At 48.7% G+C, this 19629-nt stretch overlaps 1 protein-coding gene across 4 annotated transcripts in view; it reads right to left on the reverse strand.

The window, feature by feature from the left end:
• The window catches only part of UBE3B (ubiquitin protein ligase E3B), a 27958-nt gene extending 8371 nt beyond the window's left edge, over positions 1 to 19587 (reverse strand). The window contains exons 1-23 of one of the 4 annotated variants that reach the window (XM_088655747.1): positions 19570 to 19587; positions 19053 to 19149; positions 18220 to 18391; positions 17621 to 17735; positions 16592 to 16651; positions 16188 to 16292; positions 15994 to 16090; positions 15657 to 15742; positions 13429 to 13511; positions 12724 to 12829; positions 12073 to 12193; positions 10603 to 10780; positions 10198 to 10367; positions 7577 to 7744; positions 6833 to 7004; positions 6322 to 6440; positions 5338 to 5452; positions 4853 to 4952; positions 2977 to 3096; positions 1993 to 2169; positions 1771 to 1881; positions 1164 to 1301; positions 55 to 120 (exon numbers count right to left, since the gene is read on the reverse strand). In XM_088655747.1, the coding sequence (XP_088511873.1) occupies positions 55 to 120; positions 1164 to 1301; positions 1771 to 1881; positions 1993 to 2169; positions 2977 to 3096; positions 4853 to 4952; positions 5338 to 5452; positions 6322 to 6440; positions 6833 to 7004; positions 7577 to 7744; positions 10198 to 10367; positions 10603 to 10780; positions 12073 to 12193; positions 12724 to 12829; positions 13429 to 13511; positions 15657 to 15742; positions 15994 to 16090; positions 16188 to 16292; positions 16592 to 16651; positions 17621 to 17735; positions 18220 to 18391; positions 19053 to 19149; positions 19570 to 19572 (2679 nt within the window). In that variant the 5' untranslated portion in view covers positions 19573 to 19587. Of the gene's footprint in view, positions 1 to 54; positions 121 to 1163; positions 1302 to 1770; positions 1882 to 1992; positions 2170 to 2976; positions 3097 to 4852; positions 4953 to 5337; positions 5453 to 6321; positions 6441 to 6832; positions 7005 to 7576; positions 7745 to 10197; positions 10368 to 10602; positions 10781 to 12072; positions 12194 to 12723; positions 12830 to 13428; positions 13512 to 15656; positions 15743 to 15993; positions 16091 to 16187; positions 16293 to 16591; positions 16652 to 17620; positions 17736 to 18219; positions 18392 to 19052; positions 19150 to 19228; positions 19338 to 19569 lie in introns of those variants that run through there. The other 3 variants (XM_060282082.2, XM_035134864.3, XM_035134866.3) reach the window with 3 other exon arrangements.
• Between the last annotated feature and the right edge of the window lie 42 nt (positions 19588 to 19629).

Raw genomic sequence — 19629 nt, forward strand, 5'->3', positions numbered from 1 at the left:
TACAGGACCTGGAAAAGCAGAAAAGAAGGTGGGGAGATTGGGAGGGAGCCCTACCTGGCCCATCACATCTTCGTCATAGGAAAGCGTCAGGCCCAAGTCACTGATATCTCCATCGTAACGCTGAGAAGTGGGGGGAGAGAAAAGGGGAGAGTTTAAGTGCTGAGGCTGCTCAGTTTCCACCCTAACTGTCTGGGTTCCACTTCCTAGCACCCTCTCAGAATTCTGCTGCATGTGTCCAAATTAAGCTCAGCCAAATACATTCATGTGCAACGCTGTATGGGATGAGTTTGGCTATGCAGAATCCCAGCCATCCCTGGCAGCTCTGACTCACCAATTCCTCTTACTTCCAACATTGCAATAGGCACCAGCCACTCACTGTCAACTCCCACTAGACCAGGGGTCCCCAGACTACAGCCTGGGGGCCACATACAGCCCCGAGGCTCTTTTATGCGGACCCCAGGGACCCCCACCACCCGCTCTTACCGGCACGGTGTGTTGCAGCTGCCGACTTCTGACCCGGAAAAGTGACGGAAATAGCTTGTGCGCATGCGCAAGCGTCATTTCAGGTGTACTTCCGGGTTGGAGGAGGCTTATGCACATGCGCACAAGCTATTTACGGCGCTTTCCAGGTTGGGAGTGTGCCAGAAATAGCGTTTGCGCATGGGCGCGCACAGCTGCGCACCCCTGCGCACACTCCCTCACCCTCCGGCCCACCACGCAATCGGCACGGCGGGCATCCGGCCCAAAGCTGGATTTGGGGACCCCCGCACTAGACATTCACAGAGTCTAGAAACTTCTCTGGTATTCACAATTTCATTAAAAAAACACAAAATCCAATCTTCTCTAGATGCTGAATTTTTCATTCAATGTAATGTTAATCCATGTTGCTTAATGTGGGCTTATGATGTATGACTGCAGAAGGAGACAGCCTGGCACACTGTTGGCTTAGCAGTTAGTTTCTGCTCCCTGGGCCTAGTCCATAACTGGGAGAAACACAATGGCAGACGTCTCATTCAGTTATCAGACCTGCATTTAGAGCAATCAGTCGCAAGCCCAAATCCCCTTGTGCTGGCTATAATTAAAGGGAGAAAAGGACAGACAAGTGGGCAGGTGCCCATCGGGAGACGGAGCCAGCTGAACAAGGCAATGGATGGCAAACGAACCTTGATGGAGGTCAGGTTTTTATAGAACTCTGAATCCAGTGAGGGAAGTTCATCCACAGAACTGTAGAAGATGCTGTGATGATGTCCCAGCAGCTGACTCAGGAAGAAAGATGCAAAAGGAACATCCACCACAATCCCCTGCAAAGGGGGAGAAGGAAAATGGCTCAGAGAGAGCTGCATTTCACCATCAACAGCCACCAAGTAATCAGAGCCTGAACACTGGAAGAGGTGATCTATATCCCATAACAAAAATTGTGGGTGGTCCATTGGGAGAAGGGGGTAATGCCCTGCCAGACTCAGGCAGCGCCCCCCCCCTTTGTTATTTGCCTCCAGTCTAGTGTGTGGCAACACAGTCTTCCTGCATCTTCCTCCTGAGTCTCAGCTTAATTCCTGTCAAACTCAGGAGGGAGGAGGAGGATAAAACAAGAGTTAGTTGGCTCCATTATTCCATCTCCATCTCCTGCTAGCCTCCCTGCCTCCCCACCCCCAAACCAATGGGCAAAAACATTTCCCTTTATGAAAGAGCCAACCCACCCGCACAGGGCTGGCACTGGTTGTGCCAAGGGCAGCTGTTGAAAATGCCTCTAAGCAGCCACGCCCCTCCTACCTCATAGACGGCTTTCCCAAGCATCTTCCCAACAAACTCAAAGAGCTGGAGATAGTTCTCATGGATGTAGGACGTTGGGGAGGGATACAGCCTCTCATCGCCGCTGGTGGTCTACCCGGCATGTAGCAGCAGAGACAAGAGAGAGCAACGTAAGCCCATGGCTGCCTGCATGGCCAGCTGGGGCTGCCTGACAAGAGAGGGCTTGGGACAGGGTTCTGGCACCTTAAAGAGGTTGAGCGCAGGGTCAAAGACCTTCTTGATTATCTCCTCGAGGAACTCCTTGAAGACGCCGTCCTGGTCAATGCCGGCCTCATCCATTCCCAGGTCATTCACAAACTTCACCCGGATGACTCCCTTCATGGCGTTCTGAGACAGCTGGCGCAACTGTTCGTACCCATCCTGGGGAAAGGCGGCCAGTGCCACACGGTGAGAAAGGTGGTCTTATGGACTGGCTGGATGCAGAGGAGTGGTGGGAGGCACTAGCTGGGGAATCCCCAAAGGATGAAGGGAGTGGGGGTTGCACGACGATGGGGGTCAGAGGGAGAAAACCGAGGGGAGCAAGTCGCAGAAGCAGCGAAGGTAACAGGGTTTGGTGAGCAGGAAGAGACTGTGTCAGAGGGCAGTCCAGGCTCAGAGGCTGCAGTGGAGGCTGGGGGGGGGCAACTGCAGAAGAAGCCAAGGAGTTCCCCCCACCCTGCTGTGAGCAGCTCCCCTCCCTCAAGTCTCCCAGAACACAGAAAGGAATGAATAGGACAGAGCAAAGAGAGACAAGGCAAAGAAGCCTCAGGTTGCTGGAGAAGGACCCAGGGGAGGAGTCTTAGAGGGCACTGGGAAGGCCAGGACCTACTGGAAAGAGTCGCTATGACCACTAGGCCTGCTCCAGACTCTCGCTCCTGACAGGTGTGGGTGGGGGAACAGCTCATTGGTACGGACTGTGGCAGAACTCCCTTTGAAACCTGCGATAGTTTGCAACTAGACTGGCTCAAAGTGAAAACTTGGCATGAGAAGGCTTCAATAGCTGCCTCAATCCAAACAGGGCTGGGGAGTCACTGGTCTCAAACCCTGGGGAGCTAAGGCCAGTCAAGGCCCAGAATCCTGAACCCTTGTTTTCAGGAAGCAGCAAATCAAGAGGCTTCACACAAAGGCTGTCAGAGAAAGAGGTGGTTTTCTTTGCACCATCTTCCTAGAAGAAGCTCTGCAACTCACCTCCAGCATGCGAGAGCGGCGGATGGTGATGTGCGTGACATGAGGCGACGCAGAGCTGGTCTCCACCAGCCCCAGCTTCTCCTTCTCTTTTGTCACCATGTTCCGGAAGAGAAGAGCCCTCTGAAAATGTTCCAAAAGAATGTGCTTGTTCAAAAGCCATGTTGCCTAAGCACATGGTCAGCCTTCCCCCACCTGACTACATCTGGGGAACCTGCAGTCCCCCCCCCCCCAAGAGACATCAACCTTGGCCACTGGCCAGGCCCACTGCAACATCTGGAAGGGAAACAGCTGCAGGGCACAGAGGGAGGGTTCTCCTTCCCTGGAGGCAGGGAAGAGAGCGGCAGCCTGAGCCTCCAAGGGCAGCTGCTCAGGAGCCTCTTTCTCGGGTCAACAGTCAGCTACTGCTTTTCCCTGTAGCTGTTCTTTCCCTGTAGGGTCACAGGGCACTGCTTTATTATTACTTTTGGATTGCAACCCACCTCAAAGATGCTAATATATGTTTTGATAACAAAATAGCAGCTGCTGCAGTTTTTTTACTTCACTGCGGATAGTGTTTCAACCAGCCTTCCCCAACCTGGTGCCCTCCAAATGCTGTTTTACTGCTTCAGTCCCACTGGCTTGCAGTCAAGAATAAGAGGAGCAACAGATTGAGCAAGGCAGATTTGAAAACATTTCATCTCAACCACTTTATTACATTTATATCCCACTGTTCCTATAGGGAGCACAAGGTGTCGTAATACACTATTCTGCCCCTCCTCACAACAACCCTATGAGGTAGGTCAGGCTGAGAGGCAGTGACTGGCCCCCAAGGTCACCCTGGGAGCTCCATGGCCAAGTGGGGAGTTGAACCCTGGTCTCAGTGCCGGATTACCAAATAGGCAGAGTGGGCCCCGTGACAATGGATCAAGATAATATTGATTTGATCTTGAAAGATTTGCAAGGGGGTCCCCGAGATTTTGACTGCATAGGGGCCTCCACAGGGTTTAATGCGGCACTAGCTGGTCACCCAGGTCCTGTCTGCCACTCTAATCACTAAGCCACACTGGGCAGGCCCAAGGGAAACAAAATTTAGTGGCTAAAATTGTAGAAACCTTTTGGAAAAAGTGTATTTCCGAGGTTTGATGGCTCATAACAACCCCTCCCCCCCTTTTGAGTAATACCATAAAATTATATATATATATATATATATATATATATATATATATATATATATATATATATATATAATGGAAATATAATTTAATGAAGAATGCATTGCAACAATGTTTGTTCAATTATTTTAACACCCCAAAAAAGGGGTGTTAAAAGCCATCAAACCTTGGAAATACACTTTCCCCAAAAGGTTTCCACAATTTTGGCCACTAGTGTACTTGGGAACGGTCTGTAGTTCAGTGGTCCACAGGACCTGGTGATGGGAAAGACCCTCCCTCTGCCCAAGACCCCAGAGAGAAAGGCCAGAGGGCAGGTTGTGGAGAAGGTGGGCTGCAGTTCTGTGCAAGGAACATAACCATCAAACCAAATGGGTGTGCATGGATTCAAAGGAAAAGAAAGATTCTGACTAGACTATAGCAATAATTTCCTGGTGGTCAGATCTGCTCGACAGGGGAACGGACTCCTTTGGAAGGTGGTGCACTGGAGGTGTTTAAACAGAGGTTGGGTGGCCATCTGTCAGGGATTCTTCAGCTGCGATTCCTGCATTACAGGGGGTGGGACTAGATGACCCTTGAATTCACAAGAGAAGAGCATCTGGGTGAGAAGACCTGTGCTTCATTCATATTCTGATTCTAAAACAGGACCACACAATACTGCCTTGGAGGATCATTCCCACAATTCAGCAAGCTCCTCCTTTCTGGGTCTGGGCTCAGTCTCCACTCACATTTTTGTGGGGGATGATGTGGGGAATATACTGCAGGACCAGCTGGGCCCGTTTCCGGTCTTTATCAAGCTCCTGGAAGAGCAAACTCGGTTTAAGGTCCCTAAAAAAATAAAACAAACATAAATGTGGCAGGAGGTTTGAAGTCCTGAAAGAAACAGGACCAGCCAGTTGTGAAGTGGGCAACTTCTAACAGGACAGCACTTGGCAGAATCCACCCTGCAGCAGACCAAGGCCCAGTCCCAGCACAGAGCTAGGCTGAGCTGGTTCTGGTCATACCTCTGCCAAGGACTCACTTTCCTGCCTTGGTCAAGTCATTTGCAGTCCCAAAAGTGTTTTTCAAAAATTAAAAGGAGGAGGCATAACAGTAAACTTGAAAAAATGTTGTAAGGGCAAAGAGACCAGAAAAAAGCACCAAACACTCTTGACTCAGATTATGACAGGGTGTGTAGGAATCTGGATTACTCAATTTAGAAGCAGGTGCTTACTTGCGCAGCCAATGGTCATCTGGAGCAAAACGCCGGCGGCAGTCTCGTTCGTACAAGACCATCAACCAACCGTGCACCGAATGGAAGAGCTCCAGGGTCTCTCCTTTGGCACTCTCTGTAACAAGGAGAGGGAGAGAAAACATTCACTGTAATAAAGCCGAAAACATTGTAACCCACAGCGGAAAACTCAACAACAGAAAGGGGGACAGCTGTGGCTCTCCAGATGTTACAAGGCAGCCAGCATGTCCAACGAGCAGGGAGGAAGGCGGGACCAGCAACATCTAGAGGGCCACAAGTCTGCCCCCCCCCCACGAGCAAATGAAAACTGGCCTCTGCCTCTGACTGGCACTAAAACATTTTAGTAGTAATCATTGTATTTGTATAGCATGCCACAACAAAGAGTGAAAACCACACAAACTCACTTGATATACAGAAAATTTCCCCTGCAGTTAAACTCAGACACAGGATTTTCATGATGATCTTTATAGAGGGGACATTGGAATGTCCTCTATAACCATTTTACAAAACACACAGAAATGCTGTTCCAAAATAAATTTCTTAGAGCAGAAAGGCAGAGGGCATAACACCAAGTTTTTGTTCTGTGAAAGCAATTCTACGTGGAGCTAGTTTGATTTCTGATGATCTTATAGAATTCATTTTTTTAGCTTGCACCCAGTTCTCCAATCTGTTAAAGTCATTTTGAATTCTGTCTTCTGCGGCATTAGCTTCCCCTCCCAGTTTGGTGCCATCTGCAAATTGGATGAGCATCCCCTCAATTCCTTCATCCAAGTCATTTATAAAGACGTTGAACAACAATGGGCCCAGGAGAGAACCCTGCAGAACCCCACTTGTCACTTTTTCCCAGGATGACGAGGAACCATTAATGAGTACTCTTTGAGTCTTAATAATCTTTGGGTCTGTCTTAATAGATGGATGAAAGCCTAGAAAATTTCAAGGAATAGGTAGTTAACCAAAATCACTTACCCACAATTCCATCCCAAATCATCTTAAACACAAAAGAATTCAGGAAAGAGGATATTGTGATGAGCTCTTCCAGTTTGAAGGAGATCTGCTCTTCATAGACTTCAATGTCGTCAAGAATTCTAGAAGTGGGAGAGGGGGAGAAAAGGAACAGTTTTCCTTTGTCTCACTGTGGAGGAGGGGAGGAAGAGGCTGCCAAGATACTTCACCCAGTCCATGCCCCCATACCTCTCTAGCTTGTGTGAGCCAGAGGAGCATTGGGCCTTCCTTAAACTGCTCAGCTGGGGGGGGGGGGAAGCCTCCCACTGTTCAGCTGAGGTAGCCCCCATACTTCTCCAGCTTGCAAGAGCTGCTGGGGGGGCTTCCTCAAAGGCACAGGCAAGCAGGCAGGTGGAGCCCAAGAAAATCCTCACGTGGAACCTTCTTAGGCCCCTTCTGCCTTTGCCATCTGCAGGAAATTTGAGCTGGCATGATGTGAGCAATATATATATATTCATAAAATAAAATAGCCTACGTGATGAGATGCCGGGAGCAGTCGCAGAAAAGCATCAGCATGGCCAGCAGCCGCCTGGACTCCTCAGTGTCATTGCTCAAGCACTCCAGGAAGAGTTTCAAGCCGCCCTGGGGGCCCAGCTCACAGATAAAGGCCCACAGCTTGGGCAGCAGGTCGTCCAGATAGGTCAAGCCTAGGAGAGGGGAAATCCACAAGGGAAGTGATCCCAGGAGGCCAAACAGTTCTCTATTAATTGTTTATTATTATAAACAATTCATGGCTCTCATTAAACACGCACACACAGAGAGCGGCAATGAAACACAAGCTTCTAGTCCTCAAGGCTCTGGGGAAGCCTAGTAGAGGAGGAGGAGGATGTGGAGAGAGGGAGAGAAGCAGGCAGGTACAGTAGGTGAGGCAGAAAGGGGACCTGTGCCTTTTCTCTGGCCTTCTGACCCTGCCCACCATGGCATAATGTTCAATGAAGCATGATTAGGACTGGAAGCTTGGTTCAAAGCAGTGTGAACAAGGGAGAAGGGGCACTCAACAGGCTGCATTGGCTGGGGCTGATGGAGCTGTGCCCCAAAACATCTGGAGGGCACCAGGCTGGGGAACATTGGTCGTAGTAAAGCCAGCCTTAGCAGGGAGGACTGCGTCAAATTAGCTTTACCTGATGACCAGGTCCCCACTTCTGTCAGGTACCCCCAAACTCTCCCTGCTGCCTGCACCTGCCTGCTTCCTCATCCCCTCCAATGCCCCTCAACCAACCTGTGAGAATCTGCAGTCGGATCTGCGTCAGGGTGGTGAGTGCCATCTGATAAAGGACACAGATGCTGCAGACCTTCTGCACCTCTGCTGAATCCACCCTCTTGCCCCCGACAGGCTTAAGGATGTTGCGGACAGATGCGGATTTCTGGAAGGCACGCTTGAAAAGGTCTAATGGGAAATGGAGAGGGTGACAGTCAGACAGAGGCACCCCAAGGAACCATGTTTAAGGGGACCGTCCCACTCAAACGACTCCCTCCCTCCCAATTGTCCCTTCTTCCCATTGTTCAGATTTGGATAACCAGTGTTTGAAACTCCCACTGTTCTCGGCGCATTTTGCAACAGGGAATTTCATTAGCATGAGCAGTTTCTGAGGTTTGGGCACAGTATTGTGCCTAAGATTTGAGATTAAAACTGCAGAGTGGAAGGAAAGGGGGACTTTTTCTGCCTCCCCACTTCTGCCTGTAGCTACTCTCTGAAGACTGGAGAAGAGACCCTCTAAAGAATATTAGGGGGTGGGTAGGCAGTGGAAGGACTAGGCCATGTGATAAATGAACATAATATTTTAGCTGCAGTACATTCATTTTCAGCTCTGTATTCTTGTTATAAAAAAGTGTGCCTAGACATTCCTTTCTTGCACCCATAACCTAGGTTCATCATATCTCAGTTTCTAACACTGTGAATAACCACTAGCAAAACGATTTTCATGCTGGAAAGACCCCAAAATGGTCAAACACATCATACCTACTAGAATGGGGGGGGGACTTTAAAGGCTTGTGGGATCCAGGGATTTTTTTAACAAAAAAATTAAAGTGGCTGGGGTGGGAGTGAAGCCAAATGCAAAATGGCAGCTCCACTAGCAGAGCCATGGGTTGCCCTGTAAATGCAAGCACAAATCTACACCTGTGACTTTGATCCATGCTTAACAGCATCACCGGGCTATGGGGCCAAAGCTCCTTTTGCTGTTGCTGCTATTAAATGGTGAGGAACTGGAAGCCCTTCCTAAACTACTGAGAGTCATCCTGAGATCTACCTCAATCTAGGACCAGCCTCTTGCCTGATGTTGTCAGACAATAACTGCCCTTGATCCCTGGCCCTCAGGTTGTGGTGGCTGATGTGAGTTGGAGTCCAACAACATCTGGAGCACAGCAGCTTGGGGCAGGCAAGCATAGACAATGTTCTCATCTTGAACCTCTCCTTTGTAAGAGGTCAAACTTTTACTGTGCCCCCCCACACGCTGAATCTCCCTGCCTATTGACATCAGGCAGCTGCCTTCAGGGGACTCTTTTTGGTGCCTGCTAAAAGCATTACTGTTTAGACAAGCTTACCCAGGTATCTGGAACACTGTTTTAATCTGTCTTCAGCTTCTGGCTGATTTTAATTATTATTTGAACATTTTAATAGCTTTTTTCAACTGTCTTTTCTGACAAATTCTATTGTTTATTTTTGAGGTTTTTCTTTACTGTTAAGCAGTATATAAACCTTTATGAATACATAGCAAACCACTTGGAGGTTTTATTACTATTAAACAGCATATAAATGTTGTAAAGTAAATACCTTCTTCACAAGCATCTTTCCACCTGTAGCTCCAAATTTTCCAGAGCTCAAATCTATGGAATTCTGTGCCTAGAGAGGCTTGCTGGCCCTCTCCTCGTTGACTTAATTTTTTTTTGCACCAGGCTTTTTAAACCAGTTCTGCGTTTAAACTGTTTTTTAATCATATGCTTTTAAAATTGCTTTTTTTCCTTTTGTTTTATGCTTGATTTTTATTCTGAGTTGATTTTATTGTTTTTCTATTTTACTCTGAATCACCTCTAGGAACTGTTTGAAGGGAGAGAGGAAAATAGGTAAAAAAAATGTAAAAGATGTGTTCCCATCTGCAACTGATGGAAGGAAGGGAACTATTTTTGTCCTAGGCTTCTGCACTGTTGTTTTGTGGGAACAGCCTTGTCCCAAAACTGAGAGGGGATACAATGCTCATATTCCAGTACCAGAAGGGCTGTCACATGGAAGATGGAGCAAGTTTGCTTTTTGCTGCTCCAGAGGGGAGGACCTGAACCAAATGGATTCAAATTGCAAGAAAGGAAATTCCAACTAAACATTAAAAATAACTTTCTGTGGGTAAGAGCTGTTTGACATGAAAACAGACACCCTCAGAAGGTGGCTTGCTCTCCTTCATTAGAGGCTTTTAAACAAGACGGCCACCTGTCAGGAATTCCTGCAATGCAGGAAGAGTTGGACTCAGTGACCCCTTGGGTCTCTTCTAACTCTACAATTCTATAATTCCATGAAAACAGTGAGGCGCAGCTCTCACCAAGAGGGATCCTCCAGGAAGTTGTTCCCTGACCCAGAGAGGCCTGTGCAGAAATACAACCTTCTTTTCACTAGGGAAACCCTGCTAGTTGGGTGTAGCAGAGGAAAAAGCCCTCAGAAGGAGCTGTGGCTTGCCCAAGGAGAACCAGCAGAGGTTTGCTAGGCCCCCCCAGGTTCAGAGGCGTTTCTAAACTATACTAGATGCAAAATTAAAATTAAATGGGGCAAATAAAAAATAAAACCCCCAGCCCAACTTTCTCCAGAATAAGAGTCGCAGGCGGAGAGGGCCGCTGGGCTCTGCAGCTACTCACTCTTCATGGGCAGGCTGTTTTGTGGAGATGTGGTCGGCCCTGGCAGGCGAGCTGCATCCTGGTTCTCCAGAAGCTTCTTGCTCAGGACGTCACTGAAGAGGATGCGGATCAGGTGGGCGCCCCAGAGGTGCTGCAGCTGCTTCGTGAGGAGAGGCATCGACTCGTTCAAGCTGGGACAGGGGAGGGCAGACCAAGGGAGTGAGGCACAGGACACACGGCAGGGGGGGGAGGGCTTCATGGTCTAGGTGACAAGACCGGGGTAAGCAGAACTGTCTGGAGATTTCAGGCAGAGAGAGATCTTTCCTATCAGCTGTGGCGTGATCCTTTTAACTGACTGGTGCATAGGTTGGGTCTCCTCCCATTGATCGACAGACCCTCTCCCCCCCCCCCAAGAGTGACGCTTACCCGTAATCCACTGTCTGGGAGAACCAGCCAAGCACAGGGTGCCAGTGTGTGAGATTGGACTTCTTCTGAGAAACGTACTTCTGGCAGTAGGAGAGCATCTGGATCAGGACGCTCACAAAATGGGCCGTCTCCTCCTCCAACACCTTGTCATTCAAGGACCCCAAGTAGATAAGGTTGCCTGGAAAAGAGCAGCAGCAGCAGCGCTTGAACTGATGGAAGAGGGAAATAGCAAGGAAGGGGAGCCTCAAGAGCTGGGAGACAACTCCAAACAACCCAGGAAAGACAGAGGATACTCAGTGACCATCGAATGCTGACAAACGGGAGGGGGGCAGGTGGCGGGGAGAATCAAATGAAGTGGCTGGAATCCTTAGCAGGTGTCAGGGGACTGTTGCGGCTACTCTCTAGTAAAGACGTTCCAGTCCGTTCTGTCTTTCAAGGCTTTATTGTGCATATTATTTACAGTGCAGAGATAGCAGAAAACATGACCTCCTAGTCACTTGCAGAATCCGGCAATGGCGCTCTTCTGCTTCGGGGCCAGCATAAAAGCCTGGGCACCCTGAAACGCCACCCTCTACCCCTGCATTTGGGCGCGTGCCTCAATTTGGGCGCCGGAAGAGGCTGTGCTCCCTCTTCTACTTGTTGGCTGGGGCAGTGCCGGGGCTCTGCTACATTGCTGAGCCTTCCCTCCACTGCTTGTTGGCTGGCTCTGATGCCTCGCTGAGCCTTCCCCCCTCCATTCCGCTTCCTCCTGACCCGCTGCTACCGCTCTCGCTGGGCGAAGTGCTGGTCAGGATGATGGGGGGAGGCTCCCTGTAGGGAATCCCCCTGTAATCAGGCAAAGCTGGTTGCCAGTGACTCTTGCTTCTTGTTTCTGTAATTTCTAAACAAATTTGCATGTTTTGTTCTTCTTCATGCTATGACTATGCTCCCCAGGGTCCTCTCTATAAAGATCTTCGTGAAAAAAATGTACCTGAGTTTAGCCATGTGAAAAGTTTTGTTACATCATGTGACTTTGGAGGATAAGGAAAACTATGTTCCCTTACCTGTTTCTTTATTTGCATTTGATGCTGGGAAATTAAGAGCCAGATTTGTGACTCACATCTGACCGTCTTTTATGGCTCACATCTAAGCAAATAAAACTGCCATTACTCCTATGTCAAGTGCCCTCTGCCCATGGCAGTACCTTTGGAGCTACACCTCTAGCTTTTGATAGCTCACCAACACGTTGCCCACATGGCATATCTTCACTGCCATAAAGGAACAGAAATTTGATTTCTAAAAATATTTTTGAAAATTCTCAGGAAGCATCATTTTACAGCCACATTTCAGGTGGCCTTGCGCCAACACTGCTGAGGTAAGTAAGGCGCATCCTTCTGTGTGGCCTCCGCCACAGATACTCTCTAGCCACACAGCTTTATTCACATATCCTTGGCCAGGGGCAGCACTAAGATAAGAAGCAGCTTCGCTTACCAAGAAGGCAGAGTGTGTGGCTCCCTTCTAAACACACACAAACATCCCTGCACAGCTCTTCGCGGCTCAAGAACAGTATGAATTTGCGCAGGAGGTCCTGCGATTCTATCACTGCCAAACGCTGAAAGAAAAGCGAACTTTTTATAGCTTCCTTTATTTATTTAAATATACTTGTACTTCAGCTTATCAGTCAAACAGAGTTCCCAAAGCATCTTTGCTTTGATTCAGTCAGTAAAACAGTGTGGTGATGCACTCAAGTAGTTTTACCATTGCCCAAGTTAGGAAGAGGCAAATAAAGTTCTATTTTCTCTTCACAGCAAAGTACAAACACCCATTTTCCCACCAACACTACACCATAATATTCTGCCATCCTCAGCACCTCCATCTAAACAGGATAATAATAATAGTGGCCTAACGTTACAGGTACGTTGTAAGAATCACAGAAGTAATATAAATCAGGGTAGATGAATCTGTGGCCAGTGGGCCAATTCTGGCTCACAAAGCCACTTTCAATGGCCCACTAGCCCTCTGCCTAAATTGGACACCTCCTCCCCGTCTAGCACAGCAGCACTGCGAGATCTTAGCAAAGCAAAACAGATGTACCCCTCCAATAGTCTGTCTCTCACTCGCGCCATTTGAAGGATCACCTACCTCAGGCGTAAGCGTAGCAAGATGGGTGACTATAGCAGGAACGGATATGATGTGGATTAAAAAGGATCGTAAGAGATTGTCGGAAAACTGAGCCGCAACCACAGGGCTGGGGAGAGAAAAATACCGTAAGGGAGGAGAGAAGAGGAAGCATACGTTTTCTGCACACGGAGACAAGGACGGCTAGTCCCATAGTAAGGAAAGCAAAGTCTTAGCAAGAAGGACAATGACTCTGGAAGTACCTTCTGGGGGATGTTTGTGGGCTTCCCCAAAGAGGCATCTGCTGGCCACTGTGGGGAAGAAGAAGATGGTAGACTAGATGGATGGGCCCCTTTGGCTTGATCCTGCTGCAGGGCTCTTCTAATGACTCAAACGTGTGCTTCATTTTTCTCTCTCAACGTATTTTATGAATTTAATTTTAAACTCCAGATTGCTGGCATGTTCCAAAGAACAAGGTCACCTTGGAACCAGCTCCCTGCTTAGCAAGTTACTCTTGTGCTGGCAAGTTATTCAAGTCTTTCTTGAAATGGGGAAAAAGTTGTGGGTCTACAACAGAATTGCTATGTAGATGAAATAATGACTGTCATAATAAAAATAAAATCCACAGGAACGGACTACTCACTTGTAAAAATTAAAGAAATAAACCCACACATGCATTTCTTTAAAGCTGCTCTCCTGAAGAGTAATAACTTGGCCTATTGAACTTACCGCAACGCAAGAGAAAAGACTGCCGTTAAAGTGCCTTTGGAAAGTGAAGGTCTTGACCTCGCCAAGCCATTTGTCAGCAAAATCTGAAAAAGAAGAATGAAGAAGCTGAAAGGATTGTCAAGAATTGTCAGTGTGCTGCAATACAGCGGTACCTCGGTTTTCAAACAGCTTAGTTCACAAACTATTTGGAACCTGAACGCTTCAAAACCGGAAATGAGTGTTCCGGTTTTCGAACTCTTTTTTGGAACCTGAATGTACTCCGAAGTGGGGAGTGCACTTCTGTTTTGAGTGCCACACTTCCGCTGCCTGCTCCCTTGCCACCCGACCTGGGCTTCCCTTACTCAGTGCCGGCCGCACCGGCCGCACCGGCCACTGGCGACACCCAGTACCGGATGAGGGGGTGGCCGGTGCTGCAGCAGCGGCAGAGGGACCCAGAGGCACAGGGTGGCAGTGACCTCACTTGCCTGCTTAGCACAGCCTTCCCTAACTGCAGCAGCAAAGTCCGGAAGCCGAGAAGGGGGCAGCCACATCAACAATCTCCTCGGTTTCTGGATTTCGCTGCTGCAGCCGGCGCTAAGTTAGGGAATGCCAAGCAGCTCGGCCCCAGAAGTGACTGGCGCAGCACCCCCTCACAGGGCGCAGGACAGTGTGGGCAGGATGCTGGTGCCACTGCTGCAGTAAGAGTTCTTCAGTGAGGAGAACGCACCCAAGTGGCGGGGGCTGCTTGTGCCAGCCCTGAAGAAGGTGAGGAAGGGGCTCTGGGTGTTGGGGGGGGGAGGGATAAAGAAAAGCTGGCTGGGGAGGGGGAGAGAGAAGCCGACTGGCTCCTCAGAGAGAGAACCTTTGCCTCCCTTTCCTCCCCCCACCTTGAACTCCCCCTTCATGCACCCTGCACACTCATCCCTCCAATGACAATGGGTAGATCACTGCCAGTTTCTTTTTCCTGGGTAGTAGATTGCAGCCTGGTCTATTGCTTTCATTCTCTGGATCAATGGTCTCATTAGATAGTAAAATTAATGTTAAATTGCTGTTTTAGGGGTTGTTTTTAATTGTCTGGAACGGATTAATCCATTTTGCATTACATTCTGAGGGAAAGTGCGCCTTGGTTTTGGAACACTTGGGTTTTGGAACAGACTTCCAGAACTGATTAAGTTTGAGAACCAAGGAGCCTCCTTTGTAAACTGCTGGTGTTGGTTGTCATTTATCCCCAACCCCAACCCCAACCCCAACCAAAGCTCCAGAAGTCATAAGATTCAACAACATAAGAAGAGTCTGCTGGATCAGGCCAATGGCTCATCTAGACCAGCATCCTGTTCTCACAGTGGCCAAGCATATCTTCATTATGGGAAACAGGACCTGAGCCAGAGAGTCCTCTCCCCTCCTCCTGTTTCCAGAAACTGTGATTCAGAAGTATTGCTGCCTGCAGCTGTGGAGGCAGAGCTCAGCCACTGTGGCCAGGAGCCATCGATAGCCCTCTCCTCCATGAATTTGTAAATCCTTTTTTAAAGCCAAGCTGTTGGCAATCACTGCCTCCTGTGGGAGGGAGGTGTCTATATGAGGGGCAACAGTTAGATTCCAGACTTCTGACAGGAATAGCTCATGACTCTCCAACAGTCCCCTGAAGATGATACCCTAATGTAACTAATAAAAACACGGCACACAGAGCTCAGCCCCAATGCGGCAACTGGGCTCGCTTTGCCTTAACTATGTGAGTTAAAAGAGCTACTCTAGAAGCAGGATAAAGCACATCACAGTCACCAAGTGGAGAAATGTACTGAATGCTTTCTCAGAAAAAAATGTTTAGGGAGCAAACTCACAGATTATGAGCTATTCTTGTGCTTCACCAATGAGCAGCATCCATTTCAAAGCCTACTGTGGAGCACTCAGAGCCAGCACAGCGCTGCGGGCACAGCAGACACTGGATGGGGAGCACACATGAGGTTTTAGAGACGTTCACCTCTCTCAGCCCAGGTAGGAGCTGCTGTTGGAGACGGCCATGCCGTGATCTACCAATGAGCTCTCAGAATTACTTCAAAAGGCAACTAGGGGAGTAGCAAACAGAACTTCTTGTTTTAAAGAGCAGCTAGTTCCACAAGCTGAGGTGAATATTAAAACAAAACAAACAAAAACATATACACTGTTAACCATCATTTATTTTCCTTTGAGCAGATACAAATATACATAACCTCACACAAAAACTAAGACCCCCTACACCAAGCACAACAAACCTGGAGCACGGAATAAAATCCCTTTTGATTCAGGTGTCCCATGATATTTGCACAGATGTGGTTCATGGCAGGCCGCAGAGTTTCTCCTGCAAGAGGAACATCACAGGAGGAGACAGCTGGAAATTACGACTAAATCATACACTATGGGGCAAACTGTACTACATACTTTGTGAACAAAACAGATGCTGAACAGGCACTTTCTTCTGCAGGCAAGGCAGAAACAGTGCCATCCACCACTCATCTTTGATAAGCTGACGAGATTCCACAGCAAGTATAAAAAAGCCTTGTCATTTTGGCTAGTAGAAAGCCCTAGAAAAATGGAACCCGACACACCTACCTTTCCCCCTCAGGATTCTCCATGTGGAAGTGTCCGTAAATGTCACCAGCATTGTGAGGTGCAGATTCACCAGCTTAGAGTCTTGCAATATGTCTGGCTGGGGGAAAGAACCACCAGAGACATGAAATGGAAGTCTGGAACGGTCACAGACCAGTGAAAACACACACAAAAGAGACACCCAAGTCAGTCCCTACCTTAAGCAGCTTCAGAAACTCACAGCAAAGCCACAGCACATCCTTGACCTGCTTGATCCACATCAGTGTGAGCTCCTTCGAAAGGGCAAGGGACACGTACCACACCTGTGGGCAAGTGACAGGAGGGGAGGGAGAGGCCATCATTCAGTTGCCGGACTGGGAAAATGCAGAAGAAAGAATGGTCACCCCACAATTCAGAGCTGCAGTGCGTATGTGGCAGGGAAGCCTCTGACATGGGTTGTTTTAGATTTAGAGCAGCCACAAATATTCACGTTTCTCAGGAAACACTGGCTTGCAATGCTTATGGAATTAAAAAAATTCTCCACCTGCTCTTGGGGATATTTTATGGAAAAGATATGCACACGCTCTCATGTTAAAGTCTATGAAAAGTGATTTTAGCTCACCTTAGGGTCATTTTCAGCATCCATACTGTTAAGTATACAGCGGCACAACTTTTCAAATCTCTGTAATGAAAAGCAGGTGAGTTAATATGAAATTATAATCATTTTGTTGCCTCCATCCAATGGTTCCTGCACAGCACTTTCCATTATTTCCAGTAAACAGACTTCACTCTTACAATCCAAAGGTTGTCTTTTGCTCAGGATTGTAAAAGCAGCGCTGCTGGATGAGGCCAATGGCCCATCTAGTCCAGCATCCTGTTCTCCTAATGGCCAGTCTAATGCTGCTGTACAGTCCCTAAGCAGAGCATGAGGCTCATGCACTGACGTCTCCAGAACAGTTACTCTTTCAGAGCAGCATCTCCCTCTAGATTAGGGATGAGGAATCTGTGGCTCTCAAGATGTTGCTGGACTCAAACTCCCACCAGCATGGCTGATGGTCAGGAATGATGGAGTTGGGAGTCCAGCCGCCTCTGGAGGATCACAGGTGGAGACATCCCTGCTCCAAGGATAGGGCATTCTGCTTTTTGTCAGTTGGTTCACTCAATCATTTGGAACACAAAAACATAGCAGAATGGCCCAGGACTCCTACAAACGGAGATACATCCCAAGTGGCAAAACTCATACAAAGGGACAGCAGCAGTTCCTTCTATGGATATGTGTTTTTGGGCTCAGCAACATCCTTAAATAAGATAATAAAGCAGTAAAGCTTCCCCTATATTTAAACAGTTATGCTTCAGAATAAGGAATTTCAGAATAAGGAATTTTTCTTTACCTCTTGAAAAATGCAACAGTTCTCCTATGGAACACATATTTGGCCCTGCAGAAAATCTGGGGCTCATGATCATTTTCAGAATTTGGGCAAGCCTGGAAGTAGGCAGAGCCTGCAGCTGCAGTAAGTAGTTTCTGTCCAAGCTCACATTGTTCCAGAAAATTCTCTCTCCACCTTGATACTTCTAACACAGCAGCTGCCCCACCTCTAGCACCAAGAATAAATAGCATGCAACAAGGAGACATTCAGCAAAGCAGTAGTACCTCTTTGTCCTCTTGGCACCTGAAGACAAAGAGCAGCTTCCGGGCTATTTTGAAGATCGAAAGTGCTGTCTTCTTGCCAGGCCCGTTGGCATCAAAAAAGTCATCCACTTCTCTCCTGGGGAGCACAAAGGAAAGTCCAAAAGAGAAGGTACAATGTAATTTCAGAAAGGCTGGTGTGTGCAGGTGAGGTAGGTTCCCCCCGTTCCATGACAAATGGTGATACTGTTCAGGTCCTTTCCTCTGGATAGAGGCAGCAGAAGGAGCTGCAGATCGGCTAAGCATACATGGCAGAAGATGCCCACACACAATGACTGACTTAAGATATTTCCCTTGCTCCACTGGGTAGGAAGGTCAGGAATTTGCCAGGGCCCTAGAGGCAAAGGGCCCACCAATGCCCCAAGAGCAATGCCACCCTCACTTTGCTCACAGGATCCAAAACGTTCAAAGGCAGCAGGAGAGGATTTGGATCTTGCAGCACCCTCCTCCTCAAAGACAAGGGACCCTGGGAGCCAGCACTGGCACGGCGACTGGCAAAAGGCTTCAGTCCCCAGAGGTCAAAAGCCAAATCCACCCAGCACTTACACACGCATTGCACGCACCTGATTTCCCGCTGCAAATGATAGCGGCACAAGAACCTTCGGACAAGGGCCTGGATCTGCACTGCCGCTCGCTCACGCTCCTTCAACTCCCGGCGCTCCTCACGCGCCTGGCGAGCCTTGTCAAGGAACTGGGCCTTAGACAACTGGGCTGCGCTGAACATTTTGGAGGTCTCTGGCAACAGGAGGAGAGGGGAAGGACAAGCTGGGAAAGCTGTGCCACACCTGCTTGCATGGCCTGCAACACTACCACAATAGGGTAGGGGATTCTGCTGAACAGGCATCCTTTATTTGGGCACCCCTTTTCTAGCATCACCTGAAGTTCTAACAAAATAAAAAATTCTTTCCAGTAGCACCTTAGAGACCAAATAAGTTTGTCATTGGTATGAGCTTTCGTGTGCATGCACACTTCTTCAGATACCAACACAGCTTCCTACCCGTAACCTGAAGTTCTGTTTTTCCAAAAGGATGTAGGAAGAGTTGTGCTACCTCAGACAAAGGGTCCACCTAATACAGCATCCTGCAAATCGAATCCTTGGCTGCCACCTTCTCTATTCATGTTTTAATTCAGATGGTGAGCTTTTAGGCAGACACGGAGCACTTTCCCAAACATTAAATGAAAACGATCTCCCTCAGGCTTTCCCTACCTGGACAGATGGAGCGGAAGTGGCTGTCTGGCCTGAGGCTCAAGCCCACCGCATTCAGAGAAAGAGGCAAAGGCTTAAGGCTAGCAGACTGGAAAGCAGGGCTGCCAAACGGATCTAAGGCACTACTCCTCTCAATGGAGGACCCAGGCTGGGTCTCCCCCTGCCCCCACCCAGCACCCTCCTCCTTACCTCTCTCTCTCCCTCTAGCCAATGCAGAGGAGCTCTCTGGCCGCTTCCGTGCCCAGCGGCTCCCCCATTCGGGGGTCGAGGAGGCCCTCCCTGGACTCTGGGGGGAGAGGCAGGTGGTCAGCCACTGGAGTCTCGTCACCGCCGCGAGCTGCCGCCCCCCCCGCCGGTCTCTTCACCTCAGGACCCTCCGACTCTGCGCAAGGGGGGCGCCAACGCCGCGTCCTACCTGCCAGGGTCGTCGTGAGCTCCCAAGGTGACGCGCGACGAAGGATATATCTAGTGTGTGTGTGTGTGTGTATATATATATATATATATATATATATATATATATATATATATATATATATATATATATATATATATATATTTGTATATATTTATGTATAACCCGCTAAGTATTATTGCTAGTTGTTACGCTTTGCCCTTCCTTCTCCTCCTCCCCCGTCGCCTCGATAACGGCCGCCTCCACCCCCTTCCCCCACCCAAAGAACTCCAAGGAGGACCGCCAGAAACGGACCATAGAGTCAAGGAAAACACCGGCGCTTCCGGCCCTTGGGAAGAAACCGGCCGCTGGCCC

Source organism: Zootoca vivipara, chromosome 12 (assembly GCF_965207765.1).
Source record: "Zootoca vivipara chromosome 12, rZooViv2.hap1.1, whole genome shotgun sequence".
NCBI lineage: Eukaryota > Metazoa > Chordata > Lepidosauria > Squamata > Lacertidae > Zootoca > Zootoca vivipara.